We start from the raw sequence: 14,428 nt of genomic DNA, 5'->3' as shown, positions 1-14,428 counted from the left end.
TCGCTAAACATGTTTACTTCTTCTGGCAAAGCCTAGGGAAGGAGCAGAAAACAAACATATCTTTACACCAACTTTGCTGGCAAGGAGACCAAGAAAATGCAACACCGTATGAAGTATTACAAGAGCAGCACTCGGCAAGCCCGCATACTCTTTAGGTAACTTCAGTCTATAGTCTAAATCATAAGCAGAATGAACGGAGAGAACATCACATTTAAAGAGAAAATGGCGACTTCTTTCATAGCAACCGTTATACAGATCACCATACTGTATGCTCCTACAAGAATGCTACAACAACAACAACATATAGCTTATGCCTGATTGGTTTAAGGCGTGCTTCTAAAAGAATCAGCGGTATACAAGTTCAAGCTCATGGACTCAGCTGCTGGGCCGGGGCATCGCGTTTGGTGGTCTTACTGCAGGGGCACCATATCCAGGTGGCAATCTGTTCCCAGCAACACCATGCTGGTTCGGCCTAGATGGCAAAGCACCCATGCGGGCAGCGATAATGGCGTTCCTCTCCATCAGAAGCTTCTTTCTGGTTTTTTCGGTGTATTCTCTTGTTCGGAGGGCCACTTGCTCAACATCGGCAAATAATGACATCTTCGCCTCCGTCTTCTGCAGCTGCATGAAAAATATATATCTTGCGGTTATTACCGGCGCCGAACACTGGAGGGATCATCATTTAAGCATCGACAATCTGTTGAGTAAATTTTTCTGCGTACCAGCTTTTCAACCACCAGTGCAGCTAGCCTTCGAATTTGATCTTCCTCCTGCTCGGCGAGGAGCTTAGCCTTCACAGCAGCAGCTGAAATAGCAGTCGCTGCTGCTCGTTTTAGCCGAGTTAGGGAATCATCAGGTTTGGCGGTCACTCCTGAGCCCTTCTCAGCATCGGCAGGGACGATTTCGGCACCATTAGGTTCTGCAAGATAAGAGATACCAGAGAACTGGAAATCAGCTGATGAGAAACTGAACCACCATGAGGATTGACTGATGAATGACGCAAAATCTGCTTTCTAAATCCCGATCCCCTTAACGACTGTATTTTCTAATTTTCACGATTCTTACGTTTACTCCACAGTGGTCTGATATCACAAAGCCCTTCTCAGGCCTTTCTTGCAGGAGACAGTTGGTATATATATTTGGGAATATGGATGTATCAGAGAGTGATTATGTTTGGGAACTCAAAGATCAAGAAGGGAAGCAAAACAATAGAAGTGACTGCACTAATCATCTAACTGAAGGGAAAGTAAACAAAATAACCCACATGAACATATTTCTAAATAAAACAAATAAGTTGTTGACACACAATGGAATGGTTCAAGCAACTAAACTATTTAGAATTCCATTTCCCACTTCCACATCCATATTATGGTAGGTGCTAATTGCTATGGAATGGGTTCGTAATTAACAGCACCGGAAAAACAAACCACATATTTCCAAGGCTACAATACTACATTAGTAAGTCATATATCTGGATTAAGCAGGTCTTGCTAAGAAGCAGCTCAATCTCACGACATGGTAACAATTTTATGATGGGCACATGGGGATGTGAAGAACCTTACCAAACATTATCAAAACAACTTGACTTCTTACGTGTAGGACTCATGTAAGTAAATTTTGGATTGGTGAATATTGATAGGCATTAACTACAGAGAATGCTGATTGAAATTGCATGTTTATTATTCGCTGGTTGCCTTGGCGCAGTGGTAAAGCGGTTCCTTGTGACCAGGAGGTCAAGGGTTCAAGTCGTGGAAACAGCCTCTTGCAAAAATTGCAAGGAAAGGCTGCGTACAATGACCCAATGTGGTCCGACCCTTCCCCAGATCCCGCGCAAAGCAGGATCTTCACACACCGGGCTGCCCCCCTTTATAGAGATAATTTCGGACATCCCGTATAAACTTACTCCCTTCACTAATGTAAGACCTTTTAGCTTTTTTCGTAAATGCATGTATCTAGACAGATTTTAGTGTGTAAGTTCACTCGTTTTGGTCCTCCACTTTAAAATATCTAAAAGGTCTTACAAGAGTAATATAAATGAAGTACCTTCCATTTTGCTATTCCCCAATGTTTGGCTTTTCTCGTCTTCTTGTACGATAGTTGGGGCAGCAACTGCATCTTCGATCTTATTAAGCTCGATCTTGCCGTTTGCAGACGAATCATCATCTGGCTCCATTTCAGAACTTGGTTTGTCCTCTTCAGGATTAGATGCAACCGTAGTACTTCCCGCAACTGCCTCTTGAGAAGCTAACAAACCACATCCATTTGCATTATCTTGTGGAGCAACTGAATCTTTCGTACTTAATGAACCTTCTGTGTCATTGGATGCACTCTTATCCACCAGAGGAACTGGATCACCTGACTCCTTAACATTACTGGATTTAGGCTCCACAGAGGGAACTTCATCATCGCAAGATACATTCTTATTATCTGATTCTTTATGATCTTCTGGTGAACTGGATGGACTGTTTTGCTTTTCCACTGGCAAAGTATTTTCTTCCTTTTCATTAATATCCTTTTTCTCAGTACCAGTTGAATCTATAATCATATCTTCATCTTTTGCTTGATCACCATCTTTATTTTCATTACTGCAGATTTCGTTGACCCCGTCAGCATAGTCTTACAACAGCATATTACACTAGTAAAAACATTGCTTACCTTACAGTGACAAAAAAGTCTTTCAGATCACTCGGTGGATCTTCAAGAATATAACAGTGTCTACTTGCCAACTGGAGTGCAGGAGGATCCTCCGATATGGCTTTTAGTGAACTACGGCAAGAAGTGGTAGCATTGTCATCTTCTACAAGACCAGCCAAAAATGCTGCCTGCACAAGACATTTGAAGGACCTAAGGGTAAAAAATACTGTATAGTGAGTAAAGATGTCCAAGGGTACAAGACAGTACTTACCAGTGCCATAACAGGATTCCCTGCATCAGCAAATGAACCTTCATCTCCTGGGAAGTGACCGACGGCCTCGAATGCAGATTTCAGGATATCAATAGCATCGTTTGATGCATTTTCACCAGAAGCATCGGTAGCAACGTTTGATGCATTTTCACCAGAAGCATCGGTAGCAACGTTTGATGCATTTTCACCAGAAGCATCGGTAGCAATGTTTGATGCATTTTTGTCAGAAGTATCAGGGTTAACAGGATCTTCCTTTGCTAGATCAGCGTCAGAAGATGGTTTTGGATCATCAGCGTTTGGAACTGCAACTGAATCTACACCAGCTGAATTATTGGTATCTTTATCTTCCACAGGAGTTCCTTCTTCTGTTTTTGCTTCTGCATGATTGCCTTCCGTTTTCTCCAAAGGCTTCTCATCCTCTGTATCTTTTCCTTCAATTTTCTCCTCAACTTCCATTTTCTCAGGTACTTCAGGGGTGCCTTTTTCCACCAAGGCTTGCTTGCTTTCATGGATATTTTGGTGAACATCTTCATCACCATGAAAGCTGTCCTCAATTTGCATTTGAAGAAAGTGTAACATGCACTGCGTTTTTGTTTTTGTAGCAACATGTTCGGCAATCTCAGCCCATTTTCCACCAAAAATTTCCAAAGCTTCTAAAAGAAGCAATGTCTCCTCATCAGTCCAACTAGTACCACGAGCACCAGAAACTTCTGCCGAATCCATAAGGATGAAATCAGTTTTGGACATGCCTGGATCAAATTTTTCTTCGTTGTAGCAGTTAGAACACAGGTCAAAATCTGCCTGCAGAATATAATAATAATATCAATACTGCCATTCCTAAAATGAATCACAAGGTACAGTACATTGGGATGATGACTATAATCTGCATTTCATGAGAAGAATCGGTGTCTTTGAAGGCTAAAATTTGGCATAGTATTTCCTATACTCCCATAGTAAATTTTAAACAGTGTAGTGTATTTTTCTTATTAATACATGTTAGTATATTCTCGGGGGGTTGCCTAAAGCTTTCCCGTAAAAAAAAAAGGTGACAGAACATAATGGTGATATAGCAATATTTCAGCAGGGATGTGACACTAAAACAGAAAAAAAAATGCTCACCTGGGTCCGGCAATGGTAGCGCTTGCCTGAGCAATCAACTGAACAGGAGTTGCAGTGGTACTCAACAGAAGGCTCAGCTGCTGCAACCACGTCTTCCACTAGTACAGGATCAGGAAGAAATGAAGGCAGAGGGGCTGGAATTTCCACCACCCCTTTCTTTGGTAAAGGGATCATATATGACTGAACCGGTTCAAATTTAAACAGCTTCTCAATAACAGACGCTTTCTCCTCATTAGGAGAATCACTTTGGCTCTCCTCTGGCTTACTCTCCTCTATGCCAGCGGGTGGAAAAGGGTGGAAATTGATCAGACCCCAGTGATCCAAGAAATCAAACACTTCCTGTCGAGCATCGGTCTCCCCAATTGATATCTCAGCTAAATCTTTGGACTCCAGCTGCAGCTGAGGATTTGCATGAAATTTCATCACAATGGAATTTCTAATCCCCGAGTAAATCTCCGGTGTCCGCTTCTCAGATTTGCCATTAAAGAACGAAGACAATGATTGCTTCTCGACTGGGTGGATGTCCTTCCACGAAAACCATCCTGTAGAAGAAAATGATTTATTATTGTACACCTTTTAATTTAGACCTTCATCGCGCGCGGACGTGTCGGAATTATGCCCCCAGCATGACCAAAAAAGAAGTTGCCAGCCTAAATTTTCTGTGCCCCCCCACCCCCGACAACTTCCTTGTTTTTTTATCCAAATCTGGCAACACCGTTCGCTTCCAAAATCAGACGGACCTGAGGGCATCGCGCTGCGGGGCGGCCTAGGGAACGTTCGCCTGATATCTTTTGGGTTTAATTTCAAAAGAAAATTCGTTTTAAACAACAAATAAAAAGAAAAACATACAAGGGTCACCCTTAACTAACGATTTAGGGTGGGAAACTTGAAAGGCAGCATGAAACAATTTTCTGCTAAATATTTTTATTTCTGATACAGTCATGTTTTGACGTTTGAATAGAAGAACTACACATTACAGGAAAATAGAGAGTCTGCAAAACTCAATAACATAAACTGGTCGCTACTTGCTATATGCCTCAACAGACAAAGGCAATATACCAAAGAAATAAATTGGTTATGCCAGTATTAGTCAGTGTTGTACATTGTTACTCGCATGCTTCAATTACACAAGAGACAGCTGTCTACTGTATTCTCAAGATCTGCCACTGTGCTTTCTCTTATATGTTATTAAGATTTACTACAGATGCTATTTCTCTTATGTGGTAATGTAAGAAGGCTGTTCCATGTTTAAAATACTTACAAGAGCAAATATATCCCAAAAGATAACAAGCCATAAACCCAGCACAAGGACGAAAGCGAAATAATGGGTAGTCGCCTCATCATTTGCACACAGCAGGCAACAGCAAGAAAAGGGCAAATACACATTATTAACAGTTCACCACTGCATACTAGAAGTAATAAAGGTAACACAATGTAATAAATTCTTATCTCCAGCAGGTAAATGAACAGAATGAGCATGCACTCAAATTGAGCTAAATCTACCCAGAAAAACTACAACTAACACATCATTGTTCAGAAGGCGTCCTAATTTAGGTTGCCCGGGGCAGAGCAAGGTTAACCACTGGATTGCACTTCGCTGCTATGTGCTAAGGATTCGTTATGGTATAAAGTATTTAAATAGCAGGGAAGCATTCAGAGTGAACCAGCAATTTTACCGAACGCTTCTAGTCAAACAGTCACGGTTTCAGCAATTCACCACCCAGAACGAGAAATTTTCGGGATTCACGAGCCCAGACGAGAGATCGAGCAACTGCAGGCGGGGAGAGGGCTCACCGGCAAAGGTGGGGACCACATGGACGCCGGCGTCGCGGGATCGAACGGCCTCGAACGCCTCGTCCACCAGCGGCTCTTCCTCGGCGGGGGTCTGCTCCCCATCGAGCCGAATCGCGTCGCCCTCGACCTTCCCCGATCCGCCGGCGCCGGTCGCCGCGGGGGCCGCATCCGGCGGCGCGCCCGAGAGCTTGTGCGGCGAGTGGCGCGCGGCGCGGGTGAGCGGCCCGCTGTGCAGCAGGTGCTGGGGCACGTTGTAGGAGGCGTTGCGCTCCTTGGCGTGCCGCTTGGACGGCGTGAACGACGACCCCGCCGCCTTGCGCTTGCCGCCGCCGCCGCGGCGGCGGGGGGCCTCCGCCGGCGGCCCGTCGCCGTGCGGGGCGGGCGGGGCCTTGGGCTCCATGGGGGCCGCCGCGGGAGCTCGGCTTCCCTCACCACTCCGGCGGGGAGACCAGCTCCGAGATGCGGAGGCGAGTGAGCGGGCGGCGCCTGCCTGAGTGCTCTCTCTCCCTGTCGGCTCTTCCTTCCTTCCCCTCTCTGCTCCTGTCTAAAACTTTGGGGATCCGGCGCTGGGTTCCCGTAGCGACATACTAGTAGTGCCGTGTCGCTGACTGGTGGGGTCCGCGCTGCCGGTGGCTAAACGCCGGAAAGCCCATCCAGTTTTGCATTTTTGCTGGGTTTCGTTCCAGAGCATTAGAGCATCCCCACTCGTTGGCGCTCCCCACGCCCAAATCCGGCGAAATTTTCGTCCGGATTGGAGGAAGATTTGGCGTGGGGAGTAGCAGTTTCCCAGCCGCGTACCCAGGCGAAGTCGACGAGGCGAATTGAAAAAACAGAAACTTGACAAACTACGGCTAAAAACGGGTGAATATAGACTAAATTTAATGATATTTACTACATAACGGGCGGAGTTCATACATAGAGGCCGAATCCGACTATATTTCGAATTCGGCTAGGGAAATCCAAATGCTAATTTTAAAACACGGCGCTCTACATGCCCAAATGGCGGTAGAACACCGTGTAGTCGCCGCCGTCGTCGTCGGAGCCGTCGTCGTCGTCGACCTGCGGCGGCGCGGCCCGGGCCGCCGCCGCCCTGGCCGGCGTCTCCCACCGAGGCGGGGAAGGCTTGTACCATTCGTCGTCCGACGCTTCGAGGTCGACGAATGGGACGGCGGCGGCGGTTGGAGCGGCGGTTGGAGCCGGCGGCGTGGCCGCCGCGGGCGGCGAAGTCGCCGCGCGGCGGCCGAGTCCAACGGCCTCGCCTGTCGCTCCGCTCGCTGGCGCTCCCGGTCGCGCCTGGCCCCGGTCCGGTGCGGCGTCGTCCGCGCGCTTCTCCTCCTCCATGTCCCGAAGCGATCCGGCGATCGCCTCCGCCATCGCCGCGTCCTCCGCGCGCTTCGCCTCCTCCTCGGCGAGGCCGGTTTGCGGCGGCGGCCTCTTTCTTCGTCCTCTTCCGGCCGCCTGCGGCGCGGAAGGCCGGTCGCGGATGACGAGGGCGCCGCCGCTGCGCCTTCGGTCGGCGGCGGAGACGCCGGCTCCTCCTCTTCACCGGCGCCAAGGACGACCTCGGCGCCGATCCGGAAGACGACGAGCCGGCGGCCATGCGCCATGGCTGCCGGACGCTTCCCGGCGGCGGCTCGTCGACGCCCTCGATGCAGGGGGCATCGTGAGCACCGGAAAGTTCCGCCCTCGATGTGATCGAGGACGTTCGCCGGCGTTCTATCCGGCGCGCTCCACCACCGTCGTCGTCCCGCGGCGTTGTTGCGCGCGAGGCGGAGGTGGCGGGCCGTCGTAGGCCGCCGGCTCCCGCTCCCACCGCCGAAGGAAGTATGAGTTCCGGCGCGTGTAGTTCTCGGGGTGGTGGCGCGGGTCGGCGCGCTCCTCGTCCGTCATCGTCATCCGCGCCTCCTCGATGGCGGCGTCGAGGGCGTCGCCACGAGGCGGCGGCGGGATTGGTACGCCGCCACGGCCGAGTCGCCACCCGCCGCCGGGAGGCCTCGTGTCGGGCGGGCAGGGGTACCCCGCCCGGTGGAGGAGGTGCCCCTCCCACCGACGGAGCGTCCGGCGGGGAAGCCATTGGAGGCCGCGCCGTCGTCGTCGGAGAACGCCATCTTCGTTGGAGGTGGCCGGTGAGTGGAGGGGAAAATGGAGGAAGAGTGGAGCAGGGGCGTCGCGGCGAGCGGCCTGGCCTTAAATAGGAGCGGCGGGCGCGGCGAGCGCCGGCGATTAATGCCGCGCGGAAGACGATGCATGCGCGAATGACGATGCGACGGCATTAATTCGCCGCGTGGAAGCTACGCGGCCGGCGAATGCAGACCGGCGGCAGGCTTTCACAGCGCGCGGAAGACGATGCGATGAGGACGACGATCGGTTTCTCTCGCCGACAAGTTGGAGCCACCAGATGCGCGGGAAGTTGCCTCGCCGTTTCGCGCGCTTTCGTTTCGTCCGGAGTCCCCGAGCGCTCCCCGGGGGGCCGGGGATGGCGTGGGATCGCCGGATGGATTTAGGCCCAAATCCGGACGAAAACGAGGAACCGGGGGCGCGACTGGGCCGAATTACGCCGTCCGGATGGAAAAAACGCTCGCCGGGGGCCTGTTCGGGGGGACGAGTGGAGATGCTCTTACAGATTTGGTGCATGGTCTCCTTTTTATTATGAAATTAATACAAATTATTTTCCGGATAAAATCTAAAACAGAAAATAAAACTGAACTAGAGTTTACATATTCTTTTTTGAATATTTAGTAGAGTTTACATCTTCAGTAGACTTAGCTAGAAGATGAGCCACCTCATTAAGAACACACTTCACGTTACAGAGAGAAACCAATGCAAAGCCTCTCACCAAGTGCTTGATGACAGCCGCCATAATTCCGACGGATAATCTGTCTATGAGCGAAAAATTCAGCCCAGAGACGATCCCATACACAATCCTCTTCCATGGTTAATATGTCGAGAAAATGGTATATTTCAACGTATTGTTATTTCTCTTGAGACATAGCAAAAACTATTTCTAAGTTGAGATCAGAACCTCTCTCACAGTTTATTAGGCGTGCGCGTATCCCTAAGTTATATGTTATAAAAATTATATCATTAGAAATTTTAGATGTTCTATTTTCTAATAATATAATTTTTGTATTATATAATTTAAATTATATAGGTTAAATTGGCGACCTAGGAATACGGGGAAGACTAGTAAACTGAGACGGAGGGAGTTACATTATTGATATTTTTTAAGTATGAGAAATACAAAATAATTATCCCACAACTACCGCTCAAACAAAATCATCTAGCAACTATTTGTTTTATGAAGTTAGGACTATATAACATCAGCATAAAACAGTTCTTACAGAGTATATATTGACAAGAATGTGTAATTATATCCACACAGAAAAATATCATAATATGATAATATATGCTAATAATCACTTACATTTCATGCAAAGAAAACATATATAATTATGTGGTATGAATGTATTAACATTGATGTACTGATATATTGATGATGGCACATCTTTAGCTATGTTATAGCAAGTTAATGTTGATCATGGCACATCTTTAGCTCTATTGTAGCAAAGTTCATATAATCATTCATAAAGCATGAACTTAGAACTGGAAAAAAAATCAATTACATGCGGCAATTTTTGGAGGAATGTAACGCGTGGCCCGAAGAGCCCAACCCAATTAATGCCTTCGTAGTTTTTTTTGCAAGATATGTAAAAAAAGTAGGTTTGGACCTATAATTTGCATCCGGCCTATCGTGGTCCTATATTTTAACTTTCATGCCACATTTAAACCACAATTTGACGAGCAGTGGCAGATTCTATTGTCGGCCGTTGGGGCCGGGATGGGGCCGGGCTGGTGGTGGCTAACATCGATAAGCCCATCATGTTTTGCATTTTTTGTTGGGTTTCTTTATAGAGCATTAGAGTGTGCACAATCTTGTTTACCCTTAGTTCTCCTTAGAGAATTTTTTATTAAGTAGGATAAGAATTCCTCACTTATAAGAAAAAACGAGGAAATACCCAGACAAGATTCTCTCCTTGGTTAGTGATGTCTACGCACGCTTCTATTCCTGTAGACAGTGTTGGGTCTCCAAGAGCAGAGGTTTGTATAACAGCAGCAAGTTTCCCTTAAGTGAATCACCCAAGGTTTATCGAACTCAGGGAGGTAGAGGTCAAAGATATTCCTCTCAAGCAACCCTGCAATTACGATACAAGAAGTCTCTTGTGTCCCCAACACACCTAATACACTTGTCAGATGTATAGGTGCACTAGTTCGGCGAAGAGATAGTAAGATGCAAGTGATATAGATGAATATGAGTGGTAATAGCAATCTGAAATAAAGATGGCAGCAGGTAAACATGCAGTGGAACAGTAAATAAATTGTGATTCGATATTTGGAAACAAGGCCTAGGGATCATACTTTCACTAGTGGACACTCTCAACATTGATCACATAACTGAATAAATAAATGCTACACTCTCTTGTTGGATAACAAACATTATTCATTGTGTAGGGCTACAAAAGCACACCTCAAGCCGGAGTTAACAAGCTCCACAACTTCATAAAGGAAAGACACACGATGCGCACACCGTCACCGTCACACCGTGGAGAGTGAATCCGGAGTTCATATTAAAGTAACCTCTAGAGTGTATAATAGTGCTACTCGGATAACTCTCCTAATGGAATCACTAATCGTGTAGTGGCTACAAAGCTCCGCTCGTAGTTCATCAAGTACTTGACAAACACCACTCATAGGGATATCCACGTCAAATCATAAATCCAAGATAATATATTTATCATAGTGATAGTTAACTTCACAATCTACAAGAGATCACAATCATAACCTACGCCAAGTACTACATGATGCACACACTGTCCACTTTACATCATGGAGGAGGAATAGACTACTTTAATAACATCACTAGAGTAGCACATAGATTAATAGTGATACAAAGCTCATCATATGGATCTCAATCATGTAAGGCAGCTCATGAGATCATTGTATTGAGGTACATGAGAGAGAGATTAACCACATAGCTACCGGTAGAGCCCTTAGACTTGAGGGAGAACTACTCCCTCCTCATCATAGGAGACAGCAATGGTGATGAAGATGGCGGTGGTGTCGATGGAGATGCCTTCCGGGGGCAATTCCCCGTCCCGGCGGCGTGCCGGAACAGAGACTTCTGTACCCCGAACTTGGCTTCGCGATGGCGGCGGCTGCGTAACTTTTCTCGTCCTGTGGCTTATGTCCTTAGGGTTTTCGAGGCGGAGAGAATATATAGGCGGAAGGGCGGCCTCGGAGGAGCCAGGGGGTGGCCCCCCATAGGCTGGCGCCCCCCCTTGGCCGCGCCGCCATGTGGGGTGGGGCCCCCGTGGCTCCCCTCCGGTCCCTCTCTCGGCTCTCTCGGAAGCTTCCGTGAAATATAAGATCGTGGGCATTAATTTCGTCCAATTCCGAGAATATTTCTGTGTAAGATTTCGAAACCAAAAACAGCAAAAAACGTGAACCGGCACTTCGGCATCTTGTTAATAGGTTAGTTCCGGAAAATGCATCAAAACGATATAAAGTATGAATAAAACATGTAGGTATTGTCATAAAACTAGCATGGAACATAAGAGAATTATAGATACGTTGGAGACGTATCAGTTAGTATGTTGAGAAAAAGTTATATTTCGTAAGTATTGTTATTTCTCATGCGATAGAGAATTTGTTTATAAATAATCATTAGAAATTGTCTTATCTCATGATTGATAGTTTGTAAGTGTAAGGTGAAGAAGATAATTATAGGAAAATTATTAAGTTTGTGAAGTTAGGACAATAACATTGTCATAAAACAATACTTACGAAGTATATATTGACAAGATTGTGTAATTTGATCCACATTAAAAAAACTTAAGTATATGTTAATTCATTATAATAATTCAATACATTTCATGCAAAGGAACATCTCCAATTTTGTGGTACAAATTTATTAACATTGATGTACCGTTACATTGACAATAACACATCTTTGGTTTTATATGTCAAGTTAGTACTGTCATCTTTGTAAAGATTTAACATATGGCTAGAAAAAATGAATATCATCAGGGGAGGCAATGTAAACATGGAATGGCCAGGTCCACAGAGTGAGCCAATTGGTGTATTCCTCATTTTTTGGGGAGAGACATTCTAAAGGATTTTTCATTTGAGTCAATAACCCAACTTAACTAGACTTTTCTTCATTTTTTTTAGATGAATATATCAAATAAGATCCTCTAATAATCCTAAGTTAGTGATATATGTTTTCTTCAGGTAAAAGGTTATGACTATACCAAAGCCGACTATGTAATGAACTAACGATGTTCTCTAATCTTTGTTTCTATACCGCTATGCGATTCTAAATATAGAGAGACGTCGTTGTCAGGGGGTGGAACCCGGTAGGTCAAGCTTGGGTTGATGGGGTTCGTAGCATAGAAAACAAAAAATTTCCTACCGCAAGACGAATAAATCCAAGATCCAACCAAGATCTAATCTACAAGATCGGAGCAACGAGATTGATATGAGACTAACCCTCGAAGATTTCCAAAGCCTACGAGATTAGATCTCTTTGTTGGTGTAGACGATCATTCCCAGTGCTGCAATCCGGCAGCACTTCCGTACTCGGTCGCGCGTACGGTGTCGATGAAGCCCCTTCCTCTCCCCGTTCCAGCGAGCAGCGGAGGTGTAGTATATCTCCACGGAATCCCAACAGCACGACGGCGTGGTGGTGGTGGAGAAGAATTGCTACAGGGCTTCGCCTAAGCCTGCGCAGCATATGGAGGAGGAAGAGAGGGGGCGACTAGGGTTTTCTGGATGGTGGTGTGGCCGTCCACCCCCTCCCCTCTTTATATAGGGGGAGGGGTCGGCCTAGGGTTCCCCCTGGGCCCCACCTATCCCTTGGCCGGCCATGGGGGGGAGACTTTTCTTCCCCCTCAAGCCTTCCCCTTATCTCTTCGTTTAAACACTTTATTTTAGAGATAGATCTTATCTCTAGATCTAAACCATTTAAATTAAGAGATAGATCTTATCTCCAAGGGGTAGGCCGGCCAGGGCCCACATGTCATAGTGGGTAGGCCCCACCATGCCATGTGGCGCCTACGTGGCCTCTCCCGGGGTGGTGGGCCCACTGGTGGCCCTCTAGAACCTTCTAGAAGCTCTGGTCAAAACACCGGACATTTTCCCGAACCCCGGAAAATGACTTCCCTTATATGAATCTTATTCTCCGGACCATTCCGGACCTCCTCGTGATGTCCTAGATCCCACCCGAGACTCCGAACAAAAACTACGGACTCCATCTCATATTCTGAATCTACTTATGCGAGATCGAACCTTAAGCGCGTCACCCTATGGTTCGCGAACTATGCAGACATGGTCGAGACTCCTCTCCGAGAAATAACCAATAGCGGGATCTGGAGATCCATAATGGCTCCCACATATTCAACGATGACTTAGTGATCGATTGAACCTTTTACATACGATGTTGATTCCCTTTGTCACACGATATTTTACTTGTCCGAGGTTCGATCATCGGTATCTCCATACCTTGTTCAACCTCGTTACGGACAAGTACTTTTTACTCGTACCGTGGTATGTCATCTCTTATGATCCAATCATATGCTTGCAAGCTAATCAGACGACATTCCACCGAGAGGGCCCATAGTATATCTATCCGTCATCAGGATGGACAAATCCCACTATTGATCCATATGCCTCAACTCACACTTTCCGAATACTTAATCCCATCTTTATAACCACTCATTTACGAAATGGCGTTTGATGTAATCAAAGTACCCTTCCGGTGTAAGTGATTTACATGATCTCATGGTCGAAGGACTTAGGCAACTATGTATCGAAAACTTATAGCAAATTGAACTTAATGACTTGATCTCATGCTACGCTTATTTGGGTGTATGTCCATTATATCATTCACCCAATGACATAACCATGTTATTAACAACATCCAATGTTCATGATCACGAAACCATGATTATCTATTAATCAACAAGCTAGTTATACAAGAGGCTTACTAGGGACTCCTTGATGTTTACATAACACACATGTATCAATGTTTAGGTTAATACAATTATAGCATGGGATGTAAACATTTATCATGAACACTAAGATATAACAATAACTAATTTATTATTGCCTCTTGGGCATATCTCCAACAGTCTCCCACTTGCACTAGAGTCAATAATCTAGTTTACATTTGAAAAGATATAACACCTTAATTGGTCTTCTGGTGCTTATCATGTTTTGCTCACGGGAGAGGTTTTTAGTCAACGGATCTAACTGTTCAGAAACGTATGTATTTTGCAATTCATTTGCGTCTCAACGCATTACTCATTTCCAAATGAGTCGGCATTAATTATATATGCTTAGTCCTCTGGTGGAACCTTAATTCCGTGGTCTGAAAATAAGTCACTAATATTGTCATACACAATATAGCTTCAAAGTTCTGACACTATCGGAACTACACCAAGTTCTCAAAGAACTCCTCGACTTAACATCCTCAGTCATTGTCAAAACAATGACATACTCTGCTTTCGTTTGTAGAATCCGTCACAATATTTAGAACTGATCTAAATCTACCAT

The 14,428-nt window shown here is 46.0% G+C and overlaps 1 protein-coding gene across 1 annotated transcript; it reads right to left on the bottom strand.

The window, feature by feature from the left end:
- Window positions 1-210: 210 nt before the first annotated feature.
- Window positions 211-6,218, bottom strand: LOC124704132 (SWI/SNF complex subunit SWI3D-like). The gene is made up of 7 exons (XM_047236368.1): window positions 5,819-6,218; window positions 4,025-4,566; window positions 2,906-3,706; window positions 2,656-2,822; window positions 2,044-2,585; window positions 723-919; window positions 211-621 (listed from the first exon to the last, which is right to left on the bottom strand). Exons 1-7 carry the CDS (start codon window positions 6,216-6,218, stop codon window positions 376-378), a joined length of 2,895 nt encoding a protein of 964 aa, XP_047092324.1. The 3' UTR covers window positions 211-375.
- Between the last annotated feature and the right edge of the window lie 8,210 nt (window positions 6,219-14,428).

Source organism: Lolium rigidum, chromosome 3 (genome assembly GCF_022539505.1).
Source record: "Lolium rigidum isolate FL_2022 chromosome 3, APGP_CSIRO_Lrig_0.1, whole genome shotgun sequence".
Lineage (NCBI taxonomy): Eukaryota > Viridiplantae > Streptophyta > Magnoliopsida > Poales > Poaceae > Lolium > Lolium rigidum.
This window is presented reverse-complemented; position numbering and strand designations above follow the sequence as displayed.

Bases quoted from the DNA above. Each gene is read 5' to 3' on its own strand.
- LOC124704132 (XM_047236368.1), bottom strand. From the start codon at position 6,218: ATGGAGCCCAAGGCCCCGCCCGCCCCGCACGGCGACGGGCCGCCGGCG. The intron at 4,567-5,818 runs GTGAGCCCTCTC...TTTCTTCTACAG, and splicing joins TGTGGTCCCCACCTTTGCCG to GATGGTTTTCGTGGAAGGAC. The intron at 3,707-4,024 runs GTGAGCATTTTT...TATATTCTGCAG, and splicing joins GCTACCATTGCCGGACCCAG to GCAGATTTTGACCTGTGTTC.